Source organism: Schistocerca nitens, chromosome 7, assembly GCF_023898315.1.
Source record: "Schistocerca nitens isolate TAMUIC-IGC-003100 chromosome 7, iqSchNite1.1, whole genome shotgun sequence".
Taxonomy (NCBI): domain Eukaryota; kingdom Metazoa; phylum Arthropoda; class Insecta; order Orthoptera; family Acrididae; genus Schistocerca; species Schistocerca nitens.
The window spans coordinates 266796734-266818602 of record NC_064620.1 but is presented as its reverse complement, the minus strand read 5'-3'; the positions used below and the strand labels follow the sequence as shown (position 1 = coordinate 266818602).

General features: G+C 41.5%; 1 protein-coding gene across 1 annotated transcript in view; it reads left to right on the top strand.

Moving 5' to 3' along the window:
- The window catches only part of LOC126195402 (long-chain fatty acid transport protein 1-like), a 332742-nt gene that overhangs the window by 260358 nt on the left and 50515 nt on the right, over window positions 1–21869 (top strand). The window contains exon 5 of the mRNA XM_049933995.1: window positions 12206–12407. Within this exon, the coding sequence (XP_049789952.1) occupies window positions 12206–12407 (202 nt within the window). The remainder of the gene's footprint in view (window positions 1–12205; window positions 12408–21869) is intronic.

Sequence of the window (21869 nt, the reverse complement as noted above, 5' to 3'; positions counted from 1 at the left end):
AGCATTTCAAAATGGTTCTATTGTTTTCAAGACTGTATCTTCTATATGAGTGAAGACAGAAACTTGTGGTAAGCTACAACTTATGAAGTTTTTTTTTTTTTTTTTTTAAAAAAAAAAAAGAACCATCTGATCTGTATCAGAGTATTTCTTTTACATACACATGCACATGTGCATTCACATGCATGTCCAACCTTGGGATACTTTCTACAGCTGTATTTAGGATCAAAGTTTTCATTTGTATTTCACAAATGTTCATGTGTCCTCCACTGGACACAGGTCAAACATCCATATGATAGTCACAATCGTCCTGTAGTTTGCAAGCATGTGTGGAGTTACTGCATACATCTGTTGCTAGGCAGCATCAAAGTTCACATAAAACTGATGTAAAGGGAGGCACAGACACACATACATCCCAATAACAAAAATACTATACTGCGAGATCTTGTGATGTAGGGTGCCAACTGTGTTATGCAAAATCCTTAAACCGCTTATGGTTGATCCATCTTTGTGGCTGCTCATAGTTACAAAGTGCTTGTACATGCAGGTATCAATGTAGTGGTGCTCCATCCAGTTGAAAAAGGAAACTTTCATCATTTTCTCACAACTCTGGACAAAAACCAGATCTCCAACACATCCAGGTACATGGTTCCTGCTTTCCATAAAAGAGGTACATACTGTAAATGTTGTTGTTGTTGTGGTCTTCAGTCCTGAGACTGGTTTGATGCAGCTCTCCATGCTACTCTATCCTGTGCAAACTGCTTCATCTCCCAGTACGTACTGCGGCCTACACCCTTCTGAATCTGCTTAGTGTATTCATCTCTAGGTCTCCCTCTATGATTTTTACCCTCCACACTGCCTTCCAATACTAAATTGGTGATCCCTTGATGCCTCAGAACATGTCCTACCAACCGATCCCTTCTTCTAGTCAAGTTGTGCCACAAACTTCTCTTCTCCCCAATCCTATTCAGTACCTCCTCATTAGTTATGTGATCTACCCATCTAATCTTCAGCATTCTTCTGTAGCACCACATTTCGAAAGCTTCTATTCTCTTCTTGTCTAAACTATTTACCATCCATGTTTCACTTTAATACATGGCTACACTCCATACAAATACTTTCAGAAACGACTTCCTGACACTTAAATCTATACTCGATGTTAACAAATTTCTCTTCTTCAGAAACGCTTTCCTTGCCATTGCCAGTCTACATTTTATATCCTCTCTACTTCAACCATCATCAGTTATTTTGCTCCCCAAATAGCAAAACTCCTTTACTACTTTAAGTGTGTCATTTCCTAATCTAATTCCCTCAGCATCACCCGACTTAAGTCGACTACATTCCATTATCCTCGTTTTGCTTTTGTTGATGTTCATCTTATAACCTCCTTTCAAGACACTGTCCATTCCGTTCAACTGCTCTTCCAAGTCCTTTGCTGTCTCTGACAGAATTACAATGTCATTGGCGAACCTCAAAGTTTTTATTTCTTCTCCATGGATTTTAATACCTACTCTGAATTTTTCTTTTATTTCCGTTACTGCTTGCTCAATATACAGATTGAATAACATTGGGGAGAGTCTACAACCCAGTCTCACTCCCTTCCCGACCACTGCTTCCCTTTCGTGCCCCTCAACTCTTATAACTGCCGTCTGGTTTCTATAAAAATTGTAAATAGCCTTTTGCTCCCTGTATTTTACCCCTGCCACCTTCAGAATTTGAAAGAGAGTATTCCAGTAAACATTGTCAAAAACTTTCTCTAAGTCTACAAATGCTAGAAACGTAGGCTTGCCTTTTCTTACTCTAGCTTCTAAGATTAGTCGTAGGATCAGTATTGCCTCACGTGTTCCAATATTTCTACAGAATCCAAACTGATCTTCCCCGAGGTCGGCTTCTACCAGTTTTTCCATTCGTCTGTAAAGAATTCGCATTAGTATTTTGCAGCTGTGACTTATTAAACTGATAGTTCAGTAATTTTCACATCTGTCAACACCTGCTTTCTTTGGGATTGGAATTATTATATTCTTCTTGAAGTCTGAGGGTATTTCGCCTGTCTCATACATTTTGCTCACCAGATGGTAGAGTTTTGTCAGGACTGGCTCTCCCAAGGCTGTCAGTAGTTCTAATGGAATGTTGTCTACTCCCGGGGCCCTGTTTCGACTTAAGTCTTTCAGTGCTCTGTCAAACTCTTCATGCAGTGTCGTATCTCCAATTTCATCTTCATCTACATCCTCTTCCATTTCCATAATATTGTCCTCAGGTACATCGCCCTTGTATAGACCCTCTATATACTCCTTCCACCTTTCTGCTTTCCCTACTTTGGTTAGAACTGGGTTTCCATCTGAGCTGTTGATATTCATGCAAGTGGTTATCTTTTCTCCAAAAGTCTCTTTAATTTTCCTGTAGGCAGTATCTATTTTACCCCTAGTGAGATAAGCCTCTACATCCTTACATTTGTCCTCTAGCCATCCCTGCTTAGCCATTTTGCACTTCCTGTCGATCTCATTTTTGAGACGTTTGTATTCCTTTTTGCCTGCTTCATTTACTGCATTTTTATATTTTCTTCTTTCATCAATTAAATTAATTATTTCTTCTTTTACCCGCGGATTTCTACTAGCCCTCGTCTTTTTACCTACTTGATCCTCTGCTGCCTTCCCTACTTCATCCCTCAAAGCTACCCATTATTCTTCTACTGTATTTCTTTCCCCCATTCTTGTCAATTGTTCCCTTATGCTCTCCCTGAAACTCTGTACAACCTATTGGTTTAGTCAGTATGTCCAGGTCCCATCTCCTTAAATTCCCACCTTTTTGCAGTTTCTTCAGTTTTAATCTACAGTTCATGACCAATAGAGTGTGGTCAGAGTCCACATCTGCCCCTGGAAATGTCTTACAATTTAAAACCTGGTTCCTAAATCTCTGTCTTACCATTATATAATCTATCTGCAACCTGTCAGTATTTCCAGGCTTCTTCCATGTATACAATCTTCTTTTGTGATTCTTGTGCAACATTCTACAGGTGGCTTCCACTTTCATTTCTTCCCCCCAATCCATATTCACCTACTACGTTTCCTTCTCTTCCTTTTCCTACTATCGAATTCCAGTCATCCATGACTATTAAATTTTCGTCTCCCTTCACTATCTGAATAATTTCTTTTATCTCATCACACATTTCCTTAATTTCTTCATCTGCAGAGCTAGTTGACATATAAACTAGTACTACTGTAGTAGACATGGGCTTTGTGTCTATCTTGGCTACAATAATGCATTCACTATGCTGTTTGTAGTAGCTTACCCGCGCTCCTATTTTTTTATTCATTATTAAACCTACGCCTGCGTTACCCCTATTTGATTTTGTACTTATAACCCTGTAATCACCTGACCAAAAGTCTAGTTCCTCCTGCCACCGAACATCGCTTATTCCTACTATATCTAACTTTAACCTATCCATTTCCCTTTTTAAATTTTCTAACCTACCTGCCCGATTAAGGGATCTGACATTCCACACTCTGATCCGTAGAAGGCCAGTTTTCTTTCTCCTGATAATGACGTCCTCTTGAGTAGTATCCACCCAGAGATCCGAATGGGGGACTATTTTACCTCCGGAATAATTTACCCAAGAGGACGCCATCATCATTTAACCATACAGTAAAGCTGCATGCCCTCGGGAAAAATTACGGCTGCAGTTTCCCCTTGCTTTCAGCCGTTCGCAGTACTAGCACAGCAAGGCCGTTATGGTTAGTGTTACAAGGCAAGATCAGTGAATTATCCAGATTGTTGCCCCTGCAGCTACTGAAAAGGCTGCTGCCCCTCTTCAGGAACCACACATTTGTCTGGCCTCTCAACAGATACCCTCCGTTGTGGTTGCACCTATGGTACGGCTATCTGTATCGCTGAGGCACGCAAGCCTCCCCACCAACGGCAAGGTCCATGGTTCATGGGGGAAGGCCCATGTAAATATTTTCTCATAAAACAGTGAAAAATGCATGAAGATTTGGAGAGTCTCTCTCATGCTCAAACATGCTGTGTTTCCCTTATTCTTACACTGTGGTTGTCTCATTTGACTACTTAAAGGTAAAACAGCCTCATTACTGAACTCTAAATGTGACAGGAAATTGTTATCTTCCATTTAAACTACCAGAATGATTTCACAACACTTTACACTTTCTTGCTTATCACCATAAAAAAAAGCTTGTTGCAAATGAATCCTGCATGGTTTGAAACACAAATATTACTGCAAACACCAGACACACACATGAAGAATTGTTAACTCTCAACTGGCATGACAAGTAGACTTCTGTGGACTAAGTTACAAAACTCTGTTAAATATGCTCTACAACTTGAATGAGCCCATGGGCTTGATCTTTAGATTTTGCTGACTCCCCATAGCCTCACACTTGCCATAGCCACACACTTTCACTGTGAGCTATTGATGCAATTCTTCTTAACTCATGCTGAAGTTCCCCCTTCTTCCCCTCTCTGACTATCCTTCCTCTCTGACTATTAAATCATGGTGGTGTTTTTGTTGTAGGCTGAGCTTATCAAAGGCTTCTAATATTGGTTACTCTTTCAACCCCTTAGCTTACATCTATCGCCCCTTTTTCGAATCATCAAGTGTGATTTTGAACCTATACCTTTCAAAATGTTATTAGTAGTGCTGGCTGTGCCATGAAAGTCACACAGTGTGGCACGTGTACCACCAGATGCAAAATTATACTTTATTTGCATGGTGTGCACCTGGATGCCTGCACAAATTTGTCCTTTCTGTTATTTTTTTATAAATGAACTGGTCAGTTTTAAGACATGTAAATGCTGCAAGAACTGAATTCTGTAGGTGATACAAAAAACCAACTACATTCTAGAGAACCGACAGTTATGGTGTAGGAAAAAGTCTGTACTCCAGATTCCATGGGAAACGAGGGCGGTAGGGGAAAGTGGCCCTTCATGCCTCCCCTTGCTTGCAGATGTCTGTGGGTATGTATGTTACCCACAGTGTGCCCAAAACGTAGCATAGCAGCCAACCCACCATAGGGGGTGGGGAGTGTCGTGAAGTATCTGCATGGGTGTAGTAGTATCCTGACCATGCAAGAATCACACTGTTAAGAGCCTGTGCTGTCAAAATCTGATGTATGTTTAGAAGTATGAGATCATCTTATGTGAAATGTAGGGACTCCATAGAGTACCAACTTGTGCCAGGTACCCAGTGCTATAGTAGAGTGACACCAGTGGAAGGATGAGGGAATGGCACCAAGGAGGATAACTTACAGTGAAGAGATCTAATGTGTCCCAAGCTGGTGGTCATTCCCAACTCAACCTCCCCCCCCCCCTCTCTAGAAGAAACTAATGTAAGAAGCAAGGAGAAAAATATCTTCTCCAATCTACATCTATATACAGACATACTCTGCAGGTCACTATACAATGTATAACGGAGGATATCTTATACCACTGCTAGTAATTTTCTTTCGTGTTCCACTTGTAAACGAGCAAGGGAAAAAAGGCTGCCTATATCCTTTTATATGAGCCCTGATTTCTGTTTATTGTCCTTAATTCAGATATACATTGATGGCAGTAGAAAGGTTCTGTAGTCTGACACAAACGGCAGCCTTCAGAAAGAATGAAATATACAAGAATATAAAATCTTTGAGTGATCAGTGTACTTTGAGACTTGGAAAAAATGCGGACACTTGCGTCCTGTACAAATGATGACAAATTTCACACAAGCAATACCACCTACAGGAAAAAGAGTGCTCTCTTTCCCATCTTTATTAATTGCCCCCCCCCCCCCCCCCCCAACCCTGTTGTCCCTTCTCCATTTGCCTTGTCTCCCTGAGCAGAGAAGTTACTGTCTTGAAAGATCGCTCTTGTGGGGACACAACTCTGCACCTAAATTCTGATGCTATTGATGTAAGAGTCTGTAGCCCCAGCTCTGTTCCATCTACTTGCTGGTAGTTGGATGACAATTTATGCGACAATGATCATTTTATAATAATTCTTTCTTTGCTGCACCAGTACCCATCACAATGCCCTTAATGCTGTTACTTTAAGAATACTGATGGGTGTAGCCTCACCAATCCTTTAAAACGTGAACTCTCCTCTTGAGCAGGAAGAGAAGTGGTCTGCTGACATACCACTGTTGTAATATTACAGGCAGCAGAAGCAACAATCCCTCTCTCCTCAGGGCCCAACTGCCAGAAACCTGTATGATGGTGGAACCAAAAGAAAGCTGTAGCCATTAAAAATCTCAGAAGATCACTCCAGAAAAATAAACTATGTCCATTGATGGATATACTTATCATGTTGAAAAGTATCTGAGCCCGGGCCCACTATTTGATTAAAAAAGACAAGGGCAGGTGTTTTCAAAGATTTTTAATCACTTTTGAATCCTGTCTCTCAGCTGTGGGGCATTCATGGGCACCAGTCATCCTCTAGTATCCTGGTCATCTCTCAGGAGTGTCATCTAGTGTGATGCCACCATTGTTGCCAGGTTGCAAATACTCTTTGTCCGAGCATTCTACTGTAATAGCATAATATGAGTTTTTGTAAAATTAAGGGTAAAGTTATTGGTTGTAAAACATTTGCTAGCCTTCAGCTGTTTTCCCAGCTGTGTATGGTATGGTTATGTTTGGTCCCTTAATTAGCTGTGCAGTCTGCGGTGCGGAGAAATGCCATCTTGCATGAAAATGATCCTACCCACACATCCATGCTGTTGAAGGGTGAGAATGTTCTTGGTACACAAAAGACTACCATAGCATTTACCAGTAATGGTACAGGTTACAGGATCCACCTCCTTGAAGAAATATGGTCTACAATAAAGGATGCCATCAACCTGCCTACACATTTACATTTGCAAAATTGAAGTTTGAGTGGATTTTCCATTGCCCATATTCTTCAATTCTGTAGACAGATACATTCTTGGAGATGAAAATGGCTTCATCTGTCCACAGAATGTTCCGTGACCCTCTAACACCCACTTCCATGTGAGCAAGAAATTCTAGAGCAAACATTTGTCTTATTGTGAGGTCAGCATGAAGCAACTCCTTAAGTAAGTACAGATAGCAATGCAGGATGTTTTGTGGAATTTTATGCACCATGTACAAAGTTTGGATAATTCCCCATGCACTGCATATGACTGTTCTTGTAAAAGAGCTTTACCAGCAAATAACAGATCTGTTCACTATGTCATCACAAATGTAATAATAAGTGGTGTGTATATTTTTGTACCAGTTTCGCTATTGACCCCCTGACCCCCTCCCCCCCCCCTTCCCCCTTATTCTGCTACTGTAAAATAAAAAGTTTTTTTTGCTTGTGTAGTAAATGTTTCCTTTTTTTGATGAAAAACATAACAGTAATGTCAGAGGTGCTACCACATTCTGAGAACAATGTTTAATTTTCATAGATAGTTTACTACCATTTCTGTAACTGGTTTCATTTTTATGTAAAATAAATGCTCAGTCTATCCTGCTATTACAGTTTTATAGCATGGATTGGATAACACCAATCAAAAGAAGAAAGTGTTCTTGAATCTGCTCATTTCTCTATGCTGCACTCTCATTGCTCTTTTTTGTCAAATAATAGGACATTCCAACACAATAACAGAAAACATAGACAAAAATGGGCCAATCAAAAGCAGTATCATTAGATTTATGGAGACATAAATTGCTCCAGTTCAACTGTTACATGTATCACAAAACTCAATATGTTATTAAAAGCAGTATTTCTTCTGGTTATGATGATGTTTCAAACAATGAATTGAAATCTTATGGTATTTTTATAGTGCCGAATTTGGAGTCAGTTGCTGAGTTAATTTGTATGTACTGAAGTACTGAAATCTGGAATAGTAATACTCATGTATAAAAGTGGAGTTAAACAAGTGACTTGTAATTATACAACCATCTCCCTGTTACCTGTAGTGACAAAAATTTAAGGAAAATATCTTATATGAAAATACTGAATCAATTTTCAGACAGTTACCATTCAGCAACTTCTTAGATTGGCTTCTGTAAGGGATTCTCTCTGGGAATGTCAGTGAATGATCTCACTAATTAAGTTTTGGAAGAACTAAAAAAATACCTTGTTGGAATTTTTTGTGACTTTGCCAGTGGCATTCCAACTTCAGTATCCTCCAGTCCTCCCCATATTCTGCCATCATTTTCTTAGTAATATAAAATGCATCAGTACTGAGAATGTTATGCCACCAGTTGTCAAATGAGTGATATTTTTATCACAACATGTTTCAGGACTATGTTATCCCATAACCAAGTGCTATAAAACAAGGAAACTAATCAACAAGTCACAATACTACATGTACTGACAACCACATAGAAATATTTATATTATCCTGTAGTATAACAAACCATAAATCTTACTTTAAAGTTTCTTCCCATTTGCCCCACATACTTCATTTCACAATCCTGAGACTTTATTTCATAAACTCATGCTTTCCCCAACCAGTTCTCCCCTATGCCAATCTTACACTTCAGCCTCTGCCCACATTTGTTGTCCATCCTGAATGTTGTTTCCACTATACTGGGGAATAATATCACAAATAGGCAAGGTTATTTTAATGAGAAATGAGTAAAATTGCACTCAGGATGGACAGCGTACTGGAGCAGAGGCTGAGGCATAAGATTGGCACAGGGTAGAAATGGATGGGAAATGCAAGAGTTTTGAAATAAAGTGATGGGATTGTGAAGTGAAGTATGTTGGGGCAATTGGAAGAAACTTTTACTGAGAATGGCTTATCAGTGGTGGAGGAGCACCTCAAGAATGAGCATTCATTGGGTAACATCACAGACAGCATGAGAGTATTGCACTTCGAGCTTAAATGTAGGTTGTTGTCAAATTTAGCGGAAGTGGAGATTTTTTTCTTTGTGAAAGGAATGTATCAGTGTGTTAAATAAGAAGATAGAAGTGACTGAAGGGCATTTCTGGGTCCCCTTTAGCAATGTCCTCCTTTGGAAATAGCCACTGTATTATTCAATTTAGCAGTATTAGGCTTGATGTTTTCTGTTGGTCATTCTTTATGGATGCTCGTGTTGCAACATAGATGTAGTACTGGTTTTTAGAATTTACAGGGACTTGACATATAATGTTCATAGATGTTATGATAGTAGCATCTCTGAGGACTGTAACATATGCACTGCAGGAAAGTACTGTATTTGGTAGGTCAAAGTGTCCACCTTTAGTTTACAGCTGTTCCTTGAGCATAATACCCCAATATGAGATGTTCTAGGAAGTTTTATTTTTGAAAATATGTTTTTGCTGCTGTATTTTACTTGTGATTATGACATAGAAGCTTTATGGTATGTTATGCTACAGATTAGTATAAATATTTCTGTGTGGGTCTGTAGCTGTAGTAATGTGATTTATTTATTAGTTCCTTTTTTATAGCACTTGATAGTGGGATAATGCTGACCTGAAACATGTGGTAAAAATATCACACATTGACAACTGGTCCCATAACATTCTACATATTGATTCATGAGACAGTTGTACGATGGTTTCACAGCAGCTAATATGATGCACGTGTCTAATGTTAACAATCAGCTTCCTCTGGTCCTTTTCCTAGTCACTATTTGTAATCCATCCTTTATTGTATAGTCTCTTCACAGGAATAAAACTAAATTTAACAATAAAACTAAATTTGGAATAAAAAATATTTAATATATCATGTAAAATTCAATTCTTGGCCCACTATTTTTCTTGACCTGCATAAATTATTTACCAAAGATGTTGGTGGACTGCAAAACTGTTATATTTGCTGATGATACAAATATACTGATAACAGCATCCATGTCTGATACAACCTGCAGACTATTGTCCAATTCCTGATGGTAATTGACACAGGTCAAGGCACAGATGGGGATTGCAGCATTGCTAGTTCCAAGTGACAGTTGCGGTAAACTCACAGAGAGGCTTTTTTTTTTTTTTTTTTTTTAAGCATGTATCTTGTAAATTATGTGTGTCACCTGACACTTACCACCATCATTAGCCATGACATCTCACAATAGATGGAATAAAAATTCAATAGATAACTCCCTATAATAACATTTGATGCATGCACTGGCTACAATGCTCCATGCAGAACACTACTGAATGCTATTGTCTGCTGGAGAACATGTGATGTTGGGTTCGCAGAATGATCCTAAACTTGACTGCTGTTGTTTGTGAATCCAACTACAGTGGAACAGGTTTACAACTGGTTCACAGGAAATAGCTTTCCTTTTATCTTCCAAAGACTTGCAGTATACAGTTGCAAGCAAATAAAAATGATGTAGAGCTTCTATAAATAGAGATCAATGGACACACACTAAATGAAACAGTGTGTGTGGAATTCCTAAGTATACTAAATTGGCACCAGTACTTTTAAAAGGTAATCAAAAAGCTCAGTTCTGTCTGCTTTGGGCTTAGAAATGCCTCTCATTGTGTCACCTGCGGATGATGTTGGTAACTGAGTGTCTTGCAGAATTCCCTTTATGTGCTGATGTTTTCTTAAACTCGGGTCCCAAGACATTTTATCCCCAGTGCTGTTTGTGGTTAAAAATGCTTTTCATATAGAATTTGCTTCCATGTCTACACTTCAGAAGTGATCTTTGCAATATGATGCTGCTAGTAGACATCAGACAGCAAGTTAAAAACCTCAGATATTGAAAAACAACATAAGAGTACCTTATTAGTCAGACCTTCTATAATTCATCAGAATATTTGGACTCAGGAATGTAAATACTGACTGACACTAAAGTTCACATTAAACAGGTTTGAACTTTTACAGGCAAGCTAATTATGAAACAATATTGGGTTGGTGCATGAGTTGGTAGCATTTTTCCTTAGTGTAATAAACACAACAGATACACAAATTCACATTCACTATTTCCAACAGTCTGCCAGCACTGGGGTAACTTTATGATTCCATGACTGTAGAACTCATATGGTTTTGAGGTGAAGGACTTGTCCAGCCATGTTCAGAACACATTTTCATCCTGAAAGGAAGTTCCTTGAAGGTTGTCTGATAGAGAGCAGAAAAGGCAGGTTCTGAGGGCACAAGATCAAGTGAATGAGGTGGGTGTGGAATGAATTCCCAACCCAACTCCTGTACAGCCCAACTTCTATATAGTGTTTTTTGTCAGTCTAGCAGAATGTGAGCAGACATTATTGTAGAGTAGCATCATGTCATACAGTCTCTCTGGTCATTGTTCTTGGATTGTATATGCAAGACATCTCAGTTATTGATAATAAATGACAGCAGTGATGGTCACATCTCATAGGAGGAATTCGTAGTACGGTACACAGTCGTTGTTCCACCAGACGCATAACATTATCTTTTGTGGATGTGTGCATGTCTTCGGGAGTTGTTGGTTTGTTTGGGCTCCATCATTCCTTTCTTTTCCTTATGTTAGCGTAAAGACACCATTTCTCATCACCAGTAATGGTACAGGATAGGAATGGCCAATGTTGATGAGCCAAATGGGCACCCGTGCATGCAGCACCCATACACCCAATTTTTGAACCTTCCCCATTTCATGCAAATTGTGCACAATGGTGGAGTGGTCACAGTTCATCACATTTGGCAGTTCTCAAGTACAATGACGTAGATCATTGTGGATTGATGCATTTAAATAATCTTCATCATATCCAGAAGGGCTTCCTGAACATGGAGAGTCAGCAATGTCGAAATGCTTGTCCTGAAATTGAGAAAACCGTTTCCTTGCCACACTCTGTCCAATGGCATTTTCCCGTACATGTTGCAAATGTTTCTGGCTGCCTCTGCTGATGTTAACCCTCTATTGAACTCAATCAGAAGAATATGTTGGAAATGTTCTGATTTGTCAACTTGGCACTCCATTTTCTAGCATCCACAGCTCCACTCATTGTCTCCACATGACAAAATGACAATGTGTAAACTCAAATAGCAACAGTGAACTGCAAATAAAAAATGACAATCAATAAAAAAAAATCAATAGCAATTGGAATACCAACATGGAAAACAAAACCATCACGAACTTATACATCAATCTAATATATGAAAGCTGCAAATGAGTAGTGTTAGAGAAAGAGAAGTAGTCTCATATTATTTTTTTTCCAAAGCCCCTGCTTTTACACTAATGTATATAACCTTCTGATTTACAGCACATAATAAAATTCTAGACATTCCCTCTATTATTAACTATATGGTTGGATCGTCGCTAATTGTAACTGATTGTAATTGTTGTTTTAGGTACATGGTTATGGCTGTTGGTGTAAACATGCTGTTAAAAATCACTCAAGATGATGTTGTGTATGATCCACTGCCATTGTACCATACGGCTGGCGGAGCAATTGGCATTGGTCAAGCACTTCTATTTGGTATCACTGTTACTATCAGGCGGAAATTTTCTGCTTCCAATTATTGGACTGACTGTATCCAGAACAACTGCACGGTAAATAAAAACAAAGTGCTTGGCTTCAATGATGGAATTAATAAACGGAAATTTGTTTTGACTGTGAATACATGTAATACCTCAACCACTTTAATCAAGTATAAGAACTCTCACTAATGCTGTACAGTAAGCTAAAACGCAGCAGACTTAAATGTATGCAGTTCATACTTGATTTTATAATGAAAACAACAACAACAATAATAACCCTCAGCTTTTGATCAGTTCTTGAGAAAGTCACCCGCAAGCTATGAAAAAGAGTAAGTGACAAAGGTGTTGTAAATTGAGTCAGCTTCAGTGATAGAAACATGAATGTGACTGCCTATTCATTTCAGATGACTTTGCCATTATTTCTGATCCACTAGATGCAGCTGAAAAAAAATCAGTAACCTGAAGACATAAATAGGAAATGCAGTTCACCAGCTGTTCCTTGAGAAAATGGAGTTAATAACAAAATGTCAAGTCAGCACGCACAGTATGAGAGGTAGAAAAAGGGCAAATCAAATGGACAGAGAAATTTAAATAGTTAGGAGAGAGGACTGACTCCAACACCTCAAAGAAAGAAGCCTTTATTTCTCAGATCAGGAAAATGAAAATGACATAACAACTAACGAGAAAGATCTAGAAGAAGAAATCAATAATCATTAATGCTGAGATACAGCATTACTGCACATTAACATGATCGGGGGCCTCAAGTGTTGTAGTATGCCTTACTAAAAATAGAAATAAGAGAAACAAATCTTGAGGAATAAAGATGCTGTAACTTACCAAACGAAAGTGTTGGTACGTTGATGGAGACAATAAAAAACACACAAACACACACACAAATTTCAAGCTTTCGCAACCCAAGGTTGCTTCATCAGGAAATAGGGAAGGAGAGGGAAAGACGAAAGGATGTGGGTTTTAAGGGAGAGGGTAAGGAGTCATTCCAATCCCGGGAGCGGAAAGACTTACCTTAGGGGGAAAAAAGGACAGGTATACACTCGCGCACACACACATATCCATCCACACATATACAGACACAAGCAGACATATTTAAAGACAAAGAGTTTGGGCAGAGATGTCAGTCGAGGCGGAAGTGAAGAGGCAAAGATTATGTTGAATGACAGGTGAGGTATGAGTGGCGGCAACTTGAAATTAGCGGAGAAATGGTTCAAATGGCTCTGAGCACTATGGGACTCAACTGCTGAGGTTATTAGTCCCCTAGAACTTAGAACTAGTTAAACCTAACTAACCTAAGGACATCACAAACATCCATGCCCGAGGCAGGATTCGAACCTGCGACCGTAGCGGTCTTGCGGTTCCAGACTGCAGCGCCTTTAACCGCACGGCCACTTCGGCCGGCAATTAGCGGAGATTGAGGCCTGGTGGGTAACGGGAAGAGAGGATATATTGAAGAGCAAGTTCCCATCTCCGGCGTTCGGATAGGTTGGTGTTGGTGGGAAGTATCCAGATAACCCAGACGGTGTAACACTGTGCCAAGATGTGCTGGCCGTGCACCAAGGCATGTTTAGCCACAGGGTGATCCTCATTACCAACAAACACTGTCTGCCTGTGTCCATTCATGTGAATGGACAGTTTGTTGCTGGTCATTCCCACATAGAATGCATCACAGCGTAGGCAGGTCAGTTGGTAAATCACGTGGGTGCTTTCACATGTGGCTCGGCCTTTGATCGTGTACACCTTCCGGGTTACAGGACTGGAGTAGGTGGTGGTGGGAGGGTGCATGGGACAGGTTTTACACCGGGGGCGGTTACAAGGATAGGAGCCAGAGGGTAGGGAAGGTGGTTTGGGGATTTCATAGGGATGAACTAACAGGTTACGAAGGTTAGGTGGACGGCTGAAAGACACTCTTGGTGGAGTGGGGAGGATTTCATGAAGGATGGATCTCATTTCAGGGCAGGATTTGAGGAAGTCATATCCCTACTGGTGAGCCACATTCAGAGTCTGATCCAGTCCCGGAAAGTATCCTGTCACAAGTGGGGCACTTTTGGGGTTCTTCTGTGGGAGGTTCCGGGTTTGAGGAGATGAGGAAGTGGCTCTGGTTATTTGCTTCTGTACCAGGTCGGGAGGGTAGTTGCGGGATGCTCCCTATGAAATCCCAAAACCACCTTCCCTACCCACTGGCTCCTACCCTTGTAACCGCCCCCAGTGTAAAACCTGTCCCATGCACCCTCCCACCACCACCTACTCCAGTCCTGTAACCCGGAAGGTGTACACGATCAAAGGCAGAGCCACGTGTGAAATCACCCACGTGATTTACCAACTGACCTGCCTACACTGTGAAGCTTTCTATGTGGGAATGACCGGCAACAAACTGTCCATTCGCATGAATGGACACAGGCAGACAGTGTTTGTTGGTAATGAGGATCACCCTGTGGCTAAACATGCCTTGGTGCACGGCCAGCACATCTTGGCACAGTGTTACACCGTCCGGGATTATCTGGATACTTCCCACTAACACCAACCTGTCAGAACTCCGGAGATGGGAACTTGCCCTTCAGTATATCCTCTCTTCTCGTTATCCGCCAGGCCTCAATCTCCGCTAATTTCAATTTGCCGCTGCTCATACCTCACCTGTCTTTCAACAACATCTTTGCCACTGTACATCCGCCTCGACTGACATCTCTGCCCAAACTCTTTGCCTTTACAAATGTCTGCTTGTGTCTGTGTATGTGCGGATGGATATGTGTCTGTGTGTGTGGGAATATATACCTGTCATTCTTTCCCCCTAAGGTAAGTCTTTCCGCTCCCGGGATTGGAATGACTCCTTACCCTCTCCCCTAAAACCCACATCCTTTCCTCTTTCCCTCTCCTTCCCTCTTTCCTGACGAAGTAACCATTGGTTGATATATATATACACTCCTGGAAATTGAAATATGAACACCGTGAATTCATTGTCCCAGGAAGGGGAAACTTTATTGACACATTCCTGGGGTCAGATACATCACATGATCACACTGACAGAACCACAGGCACATAGACACAGGCAACAGAGCATGCACAATGTCGGCACTAGTACAGTGTATATCCACCTTTCGCAGCAATGCAGGCTGCTATTCTCCCATGGAGACGATCGTAGAGATGCTGGATGTAGTCCTGTGGAACGGCTTGCCATGCCATTTCCACCTGGCGCCTCAGTTGGACCAGCGTTCGTGCTGGACGTGCAGACCGCGTGAGACGACGCTTCATCCAGTCCCAAACATGCTCAATGGGGGACAGATCCGGAGATCTTGCTGGCCAGGGTAGTTGACTTACACCTTCTAGAGCACGTTGGGTGGCACGGGATACATGCGGACGTGCATTGTCCTGTTGGAACAGCAAGTTCCCTTGCCGGTCTAGGAATGGTAGAACGATGGGTTCGATGACGGTTTGGATGTACCGTGCACTATTCAGTGTCCCCTCGATGATCACCAGTGGTGTACGGCCAGTGTAGGAGATCGCTCCCCACACCATGATGCCGGGTGTTGGCCCTGTGTGCCTCGGTCATATGCAGTCCTGATTGTGGCGCTCACCTGCACGGCGCCAAACACGCATACGACCATCATTGGCACCAAGGCAGAAGCGACTCTCATCGCTGAAGACGACACGTCTCCATTCGTCCTTCCATTCACACCTGTCGCGACACCACTGGAGGCGGGCTGCACGATGTTGGGGCGTGAGCGGAAGACGGCCTAACGGTGTGCGGGACCGTAGCCCAGCTTCATGGAGACGGTTGCGAATGGTCCTCGCCGATACCCCAGGAGCAACAATGTCCCTAATTTGCTGGGAAGTGGCGGTGCGGTCCCCTATGGCACTGCGTAGGATCCTACGGTCTTGGCGTGCATCCGTGCGTCGCTGCGGTCCGGTCCCAGGTCGACGGGCACGTGCACCTTCCGCCGACCACTGGCGACAACATCGATGTACTGTGGAGACCTCACGCCCCACGTGTTGAGCAATTCGGCGGTACGTCCACCCGGCCTCCCGCATGCCCACTATACGCCCTCGCTCAAAGTCCGTCAACTGCACATACGGTTCACGTCCACGCTGTCGCGGCATGCTACCAGTGTTAAAGACTGCGATGGAGCTCCGTATGCCACGGCAAACTGGCTGACACTGATGGCGGCGGTGCACAAATGCTGCGCAGCTAGCGCCATTCGACGGCCAACACCGCGGTTCCTGGTGTGTCCGCTGTGCCGTGCGTGTGATCATTGCTTGTACAGCCCTCTCGCAGTGTCCGGAGCAAGTATGGTGGGTCTGACACACCGGTGTCAATGTGTTCTTTTTTCCATTTCCAGGATTGTACAAACAAACACAAACATACACACAAAATTCAAGCTTTCGCAACAAACTGTTGCCTCATCAGGAAAGAGGGAAGGAGAGGGAAAGACGAAAGGATGTGGGTTTTAAGGGAGAGGGTAAGGAGTCATTCCAATCCCGGGAGCGGAAAGACTTACCTTAGGGGGAAAAAAGGACGGGTATACACTCGCGCACACACACACACACACACACATATACAGACACAAGCAGACACATTTAAAGACAAAGAGTTTGGGCAACCATTGTTTGCGAAAGCTTGAATTTTGTGTGTATGTATGTGTTTGTTTGTGTATCTATTGACCTGCCAGCGCTTTTCGTTTTATGAATTCTACAAGATTGAGTAATCAGATATTCAGCTACTTCCTCAAGAAGAAGACCAAAGAGAGGTTGCTTACTGAGGTAGGAAATGACCTGAGAGAAGTGGAGATAAAGCAGCAGGATATCCAGAAATAAATTCATCTCAAGAAAGGAAAGTCAAAACAAAAACAGGCAAAACCTAAAGTGAGAAAGGAACAACATAGAAAATGAATCTCCAAGCACAATGCTTTATTCAGTCAAACAGCTAGCATATGGCCAAAAGTTTTTAGACAAATTACAGATTCCTTTTTCATGAATATGTCATGAACTTAAGCTTACTTTTAGATTAAGGTGGAAGTGAACAGAGAGAAAGTATTTATGTGGAGGAACTTTTTTATATTTATTTTCCCTATTTATATTTGTATTAGAAGAGAAGAGACATATCACTTAATATTCAGTTGGTTATGCACTTTTTTAGTGTCTGCATAAAATAAAGTATGCTATTCCTCAAGATTCTAAAAAGGATTACCAATAAGTAGTTTTTTATGGGGAAGTTCCAGCTTCAGTGTTGGAACACTTAAACTGACACTGAGCTATGCATTTGATAAAGTGAACCGTTCCCACAAAGTACTCTCTTCTGGCTAGTAATATTATATTCCACTTGGTTCTTGTGTTACGATGATGTAGATTGAGTCTGACTCTAGTTTCCTGACCAACAAAACTAGTCTTAATACATACATATTACTTAGTTAAAATTGTAAAATAAATTTCACCAAAATTCTTGAAGTACAGCCCAACAGATGATTCTAACACTGCTTTTGTATAACTCAAGTAACTTAATTAATTTACCTTGGCTTGCTGACCTCCTTATTTTAAATGCATAAAGTTTGAGGTAAATAGTGAATTATACACAAAGTTTAGTGCTGTTGTGTCTTTACTGCAAATAACCAGTATTTATTGCAAATATGATCTTGGACAGTTCTTTTGACCAAGGAATCTACTTGAAGATCCCATTTTAGGTTACCTTGATTGATTATTCTCAGAAATTTTACACTTGGTTCCCTTTTTACAATTGTTTCCTATGTGTAGTTTCACACCAGTATCATTTCTCCTTTTTTTTAAATTCCATCATTGATGTTTTGCAGATGCTGACACTAAGATGGGTTTTATTAAAATATTGCACTATTTCATTTACATTGTTGTTGCAGCAGATCTTAATTCATCATAGGCTTTGTGTTTGCAGGCAACAGATGAATCAAAATGAACTGCTGTAGATTTAAGAGAACTCTCTTTAATATAATTTCTATACAGAAGGAACAAGAGTAGAACCTGTACAGAAACTCAAGGCACACCATATCTAATGTTTGTTTTCAGACCTTCAAGGTTTGTGTGAAAAGTAATGTCACTAAGTTCATAAAAAGTAATGCCACTAAGTTCATAAAAACTAATTTATTGATCCATCTGGAACAATGCATAAAAATTCTACAACATATGACCCTCATACATCAGTACATTCTTGCCAATAAGATTTCCAGGTGCTGTATGCACCCTGGAAGGCCTGTACTGGAATGCCCTTTAGGGCAGGCATAACAGTAGTTTTCACATTGCCAATGGTCATGAAATGGTGTCCTTTGAAGGGTGTCTTGAGCTCAAGAAACGAACGAAAGTCTGCTGGAGTGAGGTTGGGACTGTAGTGGGGTTGACACAGACCAGATAATCCCTCACCAAGAAGGCAGTGTGGCTGGGTGCATAGTTTTGGTGGAGCTTCTGTCAACCAATGATGATGAGTGCTCTGATGTAGACAACCCTCCCTTCCCCATCCCCAGCCTTTTGAGGACTTCTATGTAAAAGACTTACAAACTCTTTCTGTACGATACCACTTCACTTTGGATCTGTTCCTGCATGCTTTCCTGGGGCATGCTGACTGTGAGGTGTACCACTCAGAGCTCTGTCTGTTAGGCTGGCTGAGCAATGTACACCAGGGCTGCCTGCCTATGCAGTGAGTGCGAAGACCATGTCATCAAGGTGGTTACTTCACTCAGTCACCAAACAGGGTGACCAGAAGTGCAAAACTATTGACATGGCAGAAAGATGGAGCTGTCATACTGCAGATGGACCAATTGCTTCACACTCAGACCTTGGTTCTGTTGTGACTTGTCCAGAAGAAACCAGTGCTGTAGCAAAACAAGGATGGGTTAAATCCACATAAATATTCCTTTTTTAGAGGTATTGCAGCCTGCTGCCTACCAGCTAATAGGAGGGACCTATGATGGGTTATTTGTTTGAAGAGAATGTCTGTCCACTGAGGAAAATTTTGAGCTTGGGGAAGAAATGGAAGTCCGTGGAAGTCAGATGGAGCCAAATCAGGCAAATAAGGTGGGTGTGGCAAAAGTTTGTATCTTATTCCATGTGTTTTTGCCATGGTGGTGAGACTTGTCTATGGGCGTGCATTGTCTTGATGAAACCCGGACTTTTCTCACATATCTGTTGCTGTAGTTGGTCCAGAAGGTTAGCATAGTATTGACCCATAATTGTTTGAGCAGTGGGCAGATAATTGTTTGATCAGTGGGCAGATAATCATGATATTTTTGCCTCTGGGCTGTAGTATTGGTCTCAAGTTTAATCTGTGGTCACAAACTGGTACAAAAGATCTTGTTGGTTGCTCTGAAAATGGGGTCAAACATTGTTTGGACATTTCCATTCTGATGCATTTCTGATCATGCATCAAAAGTCATGGCACCCATCTAGCAAATAAATTTCTGATGTCCAATTCCCATGTTAAAATGTGATATGCTTATTCAGATGACGTCTGTACAGCTTCAGCAGTTCCTTGCACTTTCACTTCCTATGTGACCATCATATGGACTTACACGATAATTTATGAGGCAGTGGCACATCTTGGCTGACTACTACGTGAATCATCATCTAAACTGTCCTGACCACTTTTGAAACTGTTTCTCCACTTGGTAACAGCAGAATATGAAGGATCAAAGTCTCCCAGTGTGTTTTGAAAATCAGCAAAAATATCCTTTTCTTTCAAATCTTATTTTACAAAGTATTTAATCACTGTTCGAATCTTGATTCCCCCCCCTCTTCACAAATCACCAAATGAGAAAAACAACAGAGAGACACCTGCACCAAAGATGTCTACCCAGAGCACTGACACATCACATCTTTACTCATAGAGAGTGGCCTATTATTATGCGGAAACCTCTGGTAGCAACTCCGTGAACTTTTTGAACTACCCTTATATCACACGAAATAAATCTCGGGTGAACAGCCTGGTATGAGTGTGCATAGGACACAATATTTCGTCAATCGACCATGTTGCCATCATCAGGTGCGCTGATGTACTGACCGGCGGTGGGCCGGCGCCAGGTATATATAGGACAATCCCCCTCCTCCCTCAGGCGCTTCTTACGAGTCAGTGCGGTCCGTGCCCCATGCACAGTCCAGGTACAGCGTCCATTCACCCACCGTGTGGGCGCTGTGTCCTTGGTCTTCCTGTTCAGGAGAGTCTGCCGGCACCACTCTCGTTTCCTTCCCTCCTCCCCCGAAGTCGGTACACTCTGGGAAATATCCTTTTTCTTCTTAATCTGGGTGATCGCAGGTTCCCACACCTTGCTAAGGATGTAACCGCTGTCACGATTTAGTTGTGGCTCCCTTACTCTAATCTCTATGGCTTCTTTGATGACATAGTCCCAGTATTTGGAAGTCTGTGTCAGGACTTTGGTTTGGTCATAAACCATGCTGTGGAGTTCCGACAGGCAACGCTCAGCGATTGCCGACTTACTGGGCTGTTGCAGTCTAGTGTGCTGTTGATGTTCTCAACATTGCTGAGCATTGCCTGTCAGAACTCCAGAGCATGGATTATGACCAAACCAAAGGCCTGACACGGACTTCCAAATACTGGGACTGTGTCATCAAAGAAGCCATAGAGATTAGAGTAAGGGAGCCACAACCTGTAGCAAATGTTGATTAGTAAGTAAGGATAGAATAGAGAAATACTTGAGACACAAAGAGAAGTGTGAAATGTAAAGGCTTATGCAAGTTTGTGTATTGTAGAATGTTTTAAGTTTGTCAAGATGACAGAATTTAATAATGTCATTGTACTAGTAAATAAGTTATGATTTGGTGGACTCAAGTTCCTGTAAGAAAGCCAGAGTGTCCAGTGGAATGGGTGTGGAAGATGATGTTTAGATTTAAGAACATAGCCAATGAATCTTGTAATTTAAGTGAGCTAGTGTGAGAGGGAAGCTAAGTATATTGCATATAATTGTCAACTTGTAAATGTATGTTGAGATGTTGCAGAGAAACCAAGAGCAAAAGTCCAGGGTAGATTTTCTAATTGAGGGAGGCATGTTGTGCTGCATATAACTGACTTGGCACAGCCGAGGGAAACTGCAAAGTCTTCCTTGGCTACTACAAGAACCAGATAAATAGCTCAAGTCGAGCCAGCTGAGCAAATTATACCATGGCTGCTCGCTGTGGCAAGTACTATGGTTGTGATGCCAAGGTGGTTATTTCACACTGTCACCGAGCACAGTGACCAGAGGTGCAAAAGTATCAACACAGCAGACAGGCAGAGCCATCATGGTGCAGGTGGCCTGGTTGCTTCACACTCAGTCCATGGTTCTGTTGTGACTAGTGTGGAAGAAACCAATACCATAACAAAACTAGTAATGGCCCAAGCATGTATAAGTATTCCTTATTTTCAATCAGAGGTAATTCCATCTGCTGCAACCAGCTATAAGGAGGATCCTATGATGGTTCCAATCTTCGCTTCTACCAATTTATGAGTCTCCGTTGTTCTATAAGTCTCTTTTTCTGGATGTAGCTGCTGCTAACTGTGATACTGCTGTTTGTGCC